The 11,232-nt window shown below is 38.7% G+C and overlaps 1 protein-coding gene across 3 annotated transcripts in view; it reads right to left on the bottom strand.

The window, feature by feature from the left end:
• CDK1 (cyclin-dependent kinase 1) overlaps positions 1–11,232 on the bottom strand; it is a 26,785-nt gene that overhangs the window by 1,548 nt on the left and 14,005 nt on the right. Inside the window, exon 8 of one of the 3 annotated variants that reach the window (XM_006759364.1) lies at positions 10,111–11,106. The exons of 1 other annotated variant lie outside the window; for it this stretch is intronic. In XM_006759364.1, coding sequence (XP_006759427.1) covers positions 11,008–11,106 — 99 coding nt within the window. In that variant the 3' untranslated portion in view covers positions 10,111–11,007. Of the gene's footprint in view, positions 1–10,110; positions 11,107–11,232 lie in introns of those variants that run through there. One more of the 3 variants, XM_015561082.1, reaches the window with a different exon arrangement.

Raw genomic sequence — 11,232 nt, 5'->3', positions numbered from 1 at the left:
GTGGCGGCGGGAGGCTCTGCCCGCACCCGCCTGTGGTCTCTGCTCCAACCCAGCATGGCTCTTGGTTGCCAGTTGGCCACATTGAACAGACCTGGCTACGTTTCCAATAAGCTTTCCAAGGCAGACTCAGTTTCAACGGAAAGAAACACGTTCCCACTACAGGCCTGCGTTCCACGGAGTCTGAGGTCGAGGTGGGCTTAGTGAAGCGTGGGAGGTGCCCCCTGTGAAGCCGTACGCCCTCCCTGCTCCCAGCTGGGACCTGCAGCAATTAGAGCCTCGGTCTTTCTGAGTCCACCCATCTATTCTATGCTGACATGGGATTCCTTGACAAGCCAGCTGTGAGCCGCTTCTTGCACATCTGGGTCCAGAAAAGCCGGCTTGTAAAAGTTTGTCAATACAGGTAGTCTGGTTATACAGCTTAGCTCACAATGGATAAGGTTCTGTCCCAAAGCAATGTTGTGCGGCTCAGGCAGGGGAACAATAAAACTATGTGAGAACTACATTAAAACTAGGAATTTCTATCCATCAGAAGACCCCATTGAAAGATGGGAAGACAAAGAATGGAAGAAGGTATTTGCCATGTATATAACCGACAAGATTAGCATGCAGAATATAAGCAACTCCTATAAATTGATTAGAACCAAAGAGTCAAAAAATAGGCAAATAAGCAATTCACCAGGAAAACGTAAATGGTCAATAATATATAGAAAGACCCTCAGTTCAAGAAAAGAGAACTAAGCAGTGAAACATTGTTTGAGATCATTAAGATTAGCAGAACTTGAAAAGTCTGGCAATATTTAATATGTGTTGGTTAGGATTATAACAATGGAAACTTTTTTAAATCCTCACCTGAGGGTATGTTTTTATTGATTTTGATTTGAGATAGAGAGCAAGAGAGAGAAACATTGATTAGTTGCCTCCCGTAAAAGTTCCAACCAGGGATCAAACCCACAACCTTTTTGGTGTATGGGACAACTATCCAACCGACTGAGCCACCCGGCCAGGGCACAATGGGAACTCTTATACACTGTTGGTAAAAGTGTAAATTGGTATGCCTAGCTTGGAGAGTAATTTGGAATTAAAGACATGCAAAACCTATATATTAAGAGAAAAGAGAAAAACGAAAAACATTCCAAGTATTGAAACAAAAGAATTTAATCTAAGCAACTGGTTACCTGGGGATTAAAAGAGCAGAGAGGTCAAAAAGTAGACAGTGAGGTAATAAGGGACTCGCCACCTCAGAACCCACTACCACCCAGGTGACGGAGACAAAAAAGTGGGGCTACAGAAGACCAGGAGTGAGTTGGAGTCTCTGGGCAGAAGCTAGAACCAAGTGTGCAATGGGAGCTGGAGATGCAGGAGTGACACCATGTGAGAGAGACGGAGATAAGCACCATGACTTCTCTCCTCCTTCTCCCGCCAGTGCCTCCCATTGGCTCAGTCCAGAAGCCAGCCAGGTGCACAGGAGTCTGGGAAATGCAACCTGTGTGGGTCAGGTCTCTGAGATACAGAGCAGGGTAAGGGAAGGTCAAGGAATGGATCTGTCAAAAACAACGCAAAAACACCTTGCACAGGAGCAATGAAAATATGCAGAATAAAACTTAGAGCAGCATTGTTCATAAAAGCAAAGCATGAGAAATAAGTATCTGTTAATAGAAGAGATGAAGAAATTGCAGTAGAGTCAGGCAATGGAATCCTATATAGCAGTGAAAGCAAACAAACTATAGCTACGTTTATCAACATGAATGAATCTCACAAAGACAAACAACATAAATTTCAGAATCTCTAATATGCTTTATATAAAGCATAGAAACAAGCACTATGATGATGATGACCATAGATAGATGGATATGACAGACATGTAAAATTATAAATTTTAAAAAGTATACAGAAACAAATCCTTTGGGGGAAGAAAGGAAAATGTGATCAGGGAGAGACATTGTGGGTTTAAAATGCAATAATGACACTGGGTGATGGACACATGGGGATAGTGTACACTGCTATTTATAGTTTATATAAAAATATTTCATAATATATTAAATTTTAATTTTACAAAGGTACATAGAGGATGAGTGACAGGGGCCTGGCTATCCTGAAAGGCAGGAGGAGACTCCATTGTCCTAGTATTGGAGGCAGGCTTAATGCCATTTGGCCAGTGCAGACTGGTCCAAGAGACCCCTCCAGCTCTCTCCCCCTCTGGGCCCCAACACAGTCAGGCAAACAATCAATTCTTGGCCCCACGAGCTGCAGACATGCAGGCGGGCCCCACTGCAGTGGCTTCTCCTGTCATGTAGATATGGTGGGCAGGAGCAGGCTTCAGTCACAATTTGCTTTAGTTTTTTCAGGCCTCAAGCCGGCACCAGTTCTGTGTCTCACGACAGCATGAAATGTTTCAAGGAGTGCCTTTGATCCACTTCCCCCTTAGACTTGGGTTAGACGGGTGCATTCGCAAAGCACAGCCCAGTTCTGCAAAGATCACCACCTCCAACATCTCTCCTCTCCACTCTGCCTTTTTATTTTCTTACTTTGCTAAAGGATCTACACAGGGTCACATGGACATGTGACCGGGCAGTCGCACGGCCCAGCCTCCATGATCCCTTGGAAGGGGCTGCCCTTGGTTTCATGTGCTGCTGTTGCTGTCTTGAATTTCTTATTTTTTGAACAAGAGGCCCCACATTTTTATTTTGCACTGGGCCCTGGGAATTGTACAGCTTATCCTGGACCTGAGAGTTGTGGGACAGGTTCTTAGAGCCATTTCCTTGTAAGTCTGCATATCAGATATGAAATTCTGATCTTATTGGGCTTAGTCAACACCAGCAGGAAGAGTCCCATTCTAACATCCATTACATTTATTTATTTGCTTATGACCTGTCTTTCCTACAAAGAACATAAAGTCCACCAAGGCAAGAACCATGAGTCTATTCCATCGAACACCGTGTCCTCACGTCCTAGCACATCTGACTCATAATCATGTTCAATAAATACTTGTTGCATGATCAAACATTTATAGAATCATTAAACCTGTGCTTGTCCCAGAATTATTTTCTAATAACTGTACATATGAAAATCATATACTGGATTTTATACAGGAGATATACAGAGGTGGGCAAAGTAGGTTTACAGTTGTGAAAATATGAGTTTATTCTTGTATTGTTATTAACTGTTGTATTATTTGTATTACAACTATAAACCTACTTTTGCCTACCCCTATATTCTTGAAGAGCTTACATAACTTAATACTGATTATTCCACAGACATAAGTGTAGAGAGGTGTTTCCTCAAAATCTACAACTGTTGAGTATTTTTGCTAAAGCTGCTTTTTATTTTCTCAAGATCACCTTTTATGGTGTACGCTCTCTAAAATGTGCCCTGGGAGCTGTTTGCGCGGCCTTTGTGACATGAAAGCACATCCGAAGTTCACTCGAAAAGGCCCAATTCTCAGCACTAGCATTGTCACCCCCATTTAATGAGGGCTCAGATGAGATAGCATCAGAGTGTAAACACATTTCTAAGTACAAAAGGGGAAATATTCAAATAAGCACAGAGTCATCACCACAGGCACCTGCGGGAGTTCTAATTCTGGGAAAACACAGCCTGGCTCATGCAACACCAAGAAAGGGCTGCAGGTATTTCTGTGACCAGCCAACGAGCTCTGAGTAATAGCGTAAACCAGTTCCGCAGCTCACTCGCTTGCCAAGCTGAAAAGGAATTTTCAAAAACTGGGGTATTGACATTATTCCAAAATCTACACGAGACGTTACTCATAAACTTTGTGTTATTTGACATTTGCAGAACTCAAATCACACAAACGCAATCACACTCTATGTCGCTAGGTTATCTGGGTTCTCATGTGTCCATGAACACACTGCTTTGAACTGAACACAGTAAACAGTGGATGAATAAGCAGAGGCAAAACTTGTGCGGTGCCCGATGACCCAAAGTGGTTTGGGCAGCAAAATCAGACGCAAGGAACACTTCTTCAAATCCATGATAGAGGAAGTGAAATATCTAATACTTAATATTTAAATCCTAGACAAAACATTCTACTGCAAATAGGGAAGTGCCTCATTTACTCCAATCCAAGTCAAAGGTAGCTGGATAATTAGTTTTCTTTAAACAACATTCAGCTCTGCTGACATCTCCATTTCCCAAAGCAGCTGTTAGCCAAATATAGCATTGTTTATTCTCGCCCTGGAAGGCTGTTTTTAAAAAGCGCTTCTTCTGGTAAAAATGTTGCATCACCTCACTGGAGATAACAGGAGAAGTAGGAGTTGCTGTTTGTATTTAAATAAACATCTGCTCAAAAGTCCAATTTCTGTTTGTGAATAATTCTTTTATTTTTTGCCATTAGACATGCTGAATTATTGTTTTGGGCCATGCTAGGAAATATTCCAAACACGGTATCTCATTTTTCTCTTGAAAAAGGATAAGAGATGAAGTTGAATTCTTTGCCTTTCCCCTCTACTCTACATATATTAGCTATTACAGTACCAAAGACCTTATGAATATGTAATATTAACTATCACAGTGTTTATTGTCTGATACATAATTAAATTTCAGCTGGATAGCTCTTCAGATTTTTTTAAATGTGGTCTTTAAAAAATACCTGCAGCACCTAAGTTAAATCCCAGATCGCCCTCTGAAGGGAAGTAGAGAAACTGCTATTGCTCTTGCAAAGAACACAATGCCTGTCACTTATGTAGCTGCTTGCCTTGCATGTGCTACTTGCACTGTGGGCTCTTTCACTGTTAATTCCTAAGAACTGAAAACCTATGCAACGTTCTCTGACCTGACTTCTATTTTTCTCCTCACTAATTACTTGGGTTCTCTCCTGCCTGAATATTTTCTCCTTAAAACACATAATTTGTTTCTAGACTCCCTTATTAATACCCAACTTCACGATCAGAGTTGATCTAAAGGAGTAGGAATCTCTTTACACTGAACGTCAGAAAGCCTAACTTCTGTTTCTCACTCTATTGCAGAAATTCCAGGTTGCTTCTTGGAAAGATAAGCATTCAATTGTGATACCCAAGTTCCCATTCAATTTTAATATTTTCTGATTTCACTAACTAGGAAATAAGATTTACTGCTGAAAGTGGGTGGGTTACCTAGATGAGATGTTTGCTCTTTGGGGTCATCCAAGCTGCTATGACCTTCTGTTAGCACGGGTAATTAAGAGTTCCCAACAGATAAATAACAAGATATTTGTCATCAGTTCATGGGGCTTCAGATTGATGCTGGCTTGTCACACTGTTTTGTGCGCACCTGGGAAATTGCAAACTTTTACGTCCAGAGCCATTTTCCATTAGTGCTTGTACAGGAGAAGTAATTCAAACAAGAAGCCACAAAGCACTTTTAAAACTATGTTCAAATTCTAGCAAGAAGATTTAAGGTAAAGCAAATGTTCTGCTCCCCATTTGGATCCCACAGTGAGCACACTTCATGAAGAACATACTTATGTTTTCTTGCACATAAATATGTTTGTCATACCAGAACCATTGAGACAAATAGCTATGTTCTGTTGGGAAATGTATCTTTTCTCTCTGTATTGTAAAGAATGTGTTATAATTATTCTTGTTTTACAGTTAAGAGCATTTTTATGGTATAGGAAGCTTCTGCCTACTGAAATAGCATATGCTATTTAATTACTTCGAAGCTCTTTACCAATACAAAGATCTCCTAATACTCATTAGCAAATAAATTCTCCAAATACCTTCTGCTTTTGTTATGGCATTATTTCCTTAACAGGGAAGCATAACATGGTTTTGAAATCCTACCAAGGGAAATAATTGCCTGTAGGAAAGTGTGTTCTAAGGATTTCTACTCCTGCCTGGTAACCAGGAGAGACCCACATATAAACATTCCTCAAAAGTTTGTAGATTCTTTGAAAGGTCAATATGCATACCATGCATTTACACAATCAATACTAGAAATCCCAAGGAAAGCAATGGTTCTGAACAATAAACTTTAAAGAAGGAAGATATTTAATTATGTAAGGACTTATAACTTCAAGGGTGCTTAAATTGAGAGTTCTTTTAAAATTATTTATCCAATTGCAGCTGTATCAGTCAGGACTCTGAAGTTTAAAGGACAGAATCCCAATTCAAACTGACAATTCCATAGGTCAGTGGTTGAGCATTGACCTAGGAGGTAAGTTTGATTACCAATCAGGGCACATGCCTGGTTTGGGGGCTCGATCCCCAGTAGCAGGCGTGCAGGAGGCACTCAATCGATGATACTGTCATCACTGATGTTTCTATCTCTCTCTTAAAAATATGTATTTTTAAGCCCCAGACAGGTCCTTGCTCTGGCATTGACTAGCCTTGTGACCTTTGGCTAATTCTTAAGCTCTAGAATCTTGGTTAAATCATTTGTAAAATAAAAATGCCCTCTTCCTTACAAGGTTGCTGTGAAAAAGAGAGGGAATGCATATAAAATACAGTCGCCGCTTACTAGAGATGTTCAATTATTGTAGGTGAGGGACCACTACCTTTGGGCAACCTTAACCCCTTCCCCGGCAGAAACGTGTATACTCGTTTTCACAAAATGTTCTTTTTCAGTCGTCGACGAGTATACTAAGAAAATATGGTAAAAAAGTATGGTTTATAGGAAGACGAGTTACAAACTGTTTTCATAACCAGCATCAAAAATACTATATAGAACCAAAATAAAAAAATTAGTCTGAAAAAGAAACGTTTTTAACAAAAAAATTGTTGGGGAAGGGGTTAAAGGACTGGAATCATGTCTAATGCTCATATTAGATCAAGGGCTGTGAGGATTGAAGAACAAAACATGACTCCACAGAGGATCTGAATAGACACTTCTCCAAAGAGGACATATAAATGGCCAACAGACATATGAAAAGATGCTGGATGTCACTAATCAGAGAGATGCAAATTAAAGCCAAATGAGATATCGCCTCACACCTGTCAGAATGGCTGTCATCAATAAATTAACAAGCAAGTGTTGGTGAGGATGTGGAGAAAAGGGAACCCTAAAGTGCACTGTTGGTGGGAACGCAGATTGGTACAGCCATTAAGAAAAATAGTATAGTTTCCTCAAAAAATTAAACATGGAACTGCCTTATGACCCAGTGATGTCACTTCTGGGTATATACATCCAAAGAAACCCCAAAAACACTAATTCAAAAGAATATATACACCTCTATGTCCATTGCAGCATTATTTATAATAGCCAAGATATGAAGCAACCCAAGTGTCCATCAATAGACGAACAGATAACAAGTTGTGGTACATGTATGCAATAGAATATTACTCGGCCATTTGCAACAGCATGGAAGGACCTAGAGGCTACTATGCTAAGTGAAATAAGTCAGAGCAAGACAAGTAACATATGATTTCACTTAAATGCGGAATCTAAAGAGCAAAATAAACAAATACATAAAATAGAAACAGACTCATAGAGAACAGACTGATGGTTGCCAGAAACGGGGGGAGGAGCGGGAGTACAGGGCTGAGTGAAAAAGGTAAAGCAATTAAAAACTACAAATTTGTAGTCACAAATAGTCCCAGGGATGCAAAGTACAACATAAGAAATATAGTTAATAATATTGTAATAACTATGTATAGTGTAGTTGGGTATTTGAAATATTGGGGGACCACTTTGTAAAGTATGATTGTCTAACCACAAACCATACTGTACACCTGACACTAACACAAAATGATACTGAATATAAACTGTAACTGAAAAATAAAATTAAAAACAAACGAAACCATGACCCCTGCCCTCATTGGACTTGTAATTTAGTAAGAGAGAAAATAAGAGAAGGGCTTTAAGAGGTAATGAGAAAGAAGTGATGAGAGCTCAAAGAAAATTTCTGTGTGCCAGGAACTTTGCCTATACCAGCGGTTCTCAACCTGTGGGTCATGACCCCTTTGGGGGTCGAACGACCCTTTTACAGGGGTTGCCTAAGACCATCGGAAACCACATATATAATTACATATTGTTTTTGTGATTAATCACTATGCTTTAATTATGTTCAATTTGTAACAATGAAATTGGGGGTCACCACAACATGAGGAATTGTATTAAAGGGTTGCGGCATTAGGAAGGTTGAGAACCACTGACCTATATAAACTCTTCAACTAGTGCTGCAACTTAAATGATTTAAGCACCAATTACTGTGGCAGAAAAACAGCTCTAACAGCCCAATTTTTGTAATATATTGAAAGAAGGACATTTATTTAGGCCATCTTGATAAATTATATCAGCATGCCTGGCAATCCTATCTTCATCCCTCACAACAACCCTATTTAGAGAAATAATAACTCCCATTTGAGGAAATAGACTCAAAGCCATCAAGTGACTTATTCGAGGCTACAGACAGAAATGGCAGACTGGAACCAAGCTCTACTCTCTCCAGTTCTATGCTTGACTTTAGGTCAATTTCTCCTTCTGCACCTCTACAAACCCAACAAGTTGACTGGGCCTCTGAAAACTACTCAAGTAGTGATTCTCAATGTAGCCCCTGCACTATCAGCATCATCACCTGGGAGCTTGTTAAGAAAGTACATTCATGGCCACACGGGACCTACTCAATGGGGACTCTGGAAATGGACCAGAAATCTGTTTTAACATGTTTGAAACCACAGACCTCCAGCATTCTAAAGGAATGCTCTCATTATACCTTTTCTTTAACAGCCAAGTCTCTCTCAATACATTCCTCCTGAAGCTTTGATGGCCTTAAAGTTGACATTTATACTATGACAGATGAAAATGTCTACTCTTCCTTCCAAATACTTCATTGAACGTTACGCCTTCTCCAAAAGGACTAAGGTTACAGTCCTTGTCAATGCCAGTACTGCCCCACCTGTGCCTTTTCCTAAATGCTATTAAGTCAGTAACTCTCTGGCAGGACCTTTCATGCTTTATCCTTCCCTTCCTTCGCTTCTCCTTTAGTCATTCAATAATCTATCCATCTTGTCGGAAACCTATTTCAACAATACCCACTACTCTCTTCACTCCACATTCCACAAACATCACCAATTGTCTCTGCTCTGTCTTCAATGTAAAAGGAGTCCATGGCTCCATGGAACCTCACTAACTCCTTTGACTATGGTTAAGTATTTCAACAGGGAGATTGAAGTTGACCTTTTATGAACTAGTAGTTTGCTAAAGGAACGGATGTAGAAGTTTGTTCTAACAGAGCTCTCAAGTCTCCTCAAAGTTCTCTGCATCATTACTGCGTCTATATTTGAAGTTAAAATAAATTTAAAAATCCTCCTCTAGAAACTAGGGAGAATCCAAAGATAGAGTAATTCTCAGTGTATGCTCACGCACATTAGTCTTAGATGGGTGATGAAATATACAGCTCTCTCCTCACTACAGTAGACTGAAATAGAAATAGGACAAGTGAAAGATATTGCATGAAGTTTTAAGAACTAAAACTGTATGTAGGTCTAAGTGTTAAGCTCACCACCAAATGTGATAAGTGGGCTACATCAGAATCAGCTTGGGGAATTTTTGAAAATTCCTGGAATACATTTCCTAATTTTCAATTTCAAAATTGTTCAGATAGAAGCAGTGTTAGTCCCAGGTGTTTCTAGTGCATAACAGATTTAAAACCTACTGGTGCAGAGACAAGCTCCATTTTAACATTAATCAGAAGCACCATAGTGCAAGCCAATTTAAAAGTATGCATGAGGAATCAGTTCAGTAGTTTTCACCCTCACTGAAGCTGACATAAACACTTTACACAGATATGTGCAGGAAAAGGAGGTCCCTCATTATAGCAATTGATAAGTGGTCTATCATCTCATTGCCTTGATCCACCAAGTAGGTTCTAAATTGATGAATTACTGACTTTTCAAATTAAACTCCATCAAGCAATAGTGAGGTTCTGTGCTGCTTCTACTAAACCCACAAGGCCCCACACATTGGTGACAACCATGTATCCGTATATTACTGAATCAGAAGTACCATGACTTAAAATGCCTGCCCCAGCCATAGGTAACCAGGAGGAAAAATAGAGGATATATGGTCAAAGGATAGATGTCCACTAAAATTGATAAAACTATTTTTACAGACATTTCTCTTGGCTATAACAATTTAATTTAGGCTGTTCATAAGTAAGAATCATAATGAGCAGCATTATTAAACAATTTAATTCCCCAATTTAGTGATTTTAGCTAAATACGTGAACCTTCTAAGGCTACTAATAAAAACTTTATTTGCAAATGTTGACATAGTGTTTAAGTTAGAATTGAAAGTAACAATAAGCAACTCCTTCACATAGTTACTACCTCTGACCAAGGCATAATAAGAATCACTTGGACAAATATCTTCCATAACCTACCTAAAAACAGGATAGTTCATAAATTCTCTAAATTGTTCTTTTCTAATGTAGTCAGTCCTTGATCTTTAGCTGTAAAATTTAGTAACTTTGGCATACTCTAATGCTAGTATTTTAAGTTACCGAAAACCTCTATAAATTTAGCATTATTCCTCAAATCTGGGCAGTTTTCTCATTCTGAATGCTTAAACCTTTAGATCACAAATTGAAATACCAGTAGAAAAACATTCATCTTTAGGCAGGTTGTACAGTTAACACATGGCAAGAAACTAACAAGAAAATTTAAACATCTAGAACATACAAATACTTGAAAGCATTAGGAAGTCTGAACTTAATTGGTACACTTTGCTAAATTGTAGCAGTTCCAATTATAGGAAAACCGGACTGATATAAGGTTTAATGATTTAAGCTATCTCGAATTTTTCCCAATTCCTGACACCAATATTAGATTTATACAGAAGTTTTATTATAGTAAGAAATAGCTGTTACAGTGAGATCTGCAAACATATACAGAATTATATTTAAATTCATATAGAATAATATTTACATTTTTAAGTTACAACTTTGAAGTTAGAAGAGGAAGGATAGCTTAAGTTTTACAACAAAGAAGACAAAAATACACAAGACAAAAATAGAGTTGACAGTAAAAATATAACTATCTGTTCTTGATACATGTGGAAACTCTTGTCAGAAAGCTACATCTTCTTAATCTGATTGTCCAAATCACTGAAATATGGATGAATCAGTGCCATTTTGCCAGAAATTCGTTTGGCAGGATCATATACTAACATTTTCTGGAGGGGAAAGATAAAAAGGAAAAAGGTTTTTATTTAAAAAATGAACCATTAAAAAAAACCTCCATAAAGCCCAAACTCTCTAATAAGCCTAATAAGCCATAAGCTAATTTTAATGAAAATCTA

This window comes from Myotis davidii, unplaced genomic scaffold (assembly GCF_000327345.1).
Source record: "Myotis davidii unplaced genomic scaffold, ASM32734v1 scaffold655, whole genome shotgun sequence".
NCBI classification, from domain to species: domain Eukaryota; kingdom Metazoa; phylum Chordata; class Mammalia; order Chiroptera; family Vespertilionidae; genus Myotis; species Myotis davidii.
Note: the sequence above shows the minus strand (reverse complement) of the source record. Positions and strands in the feature narration are given on the sequence as shown.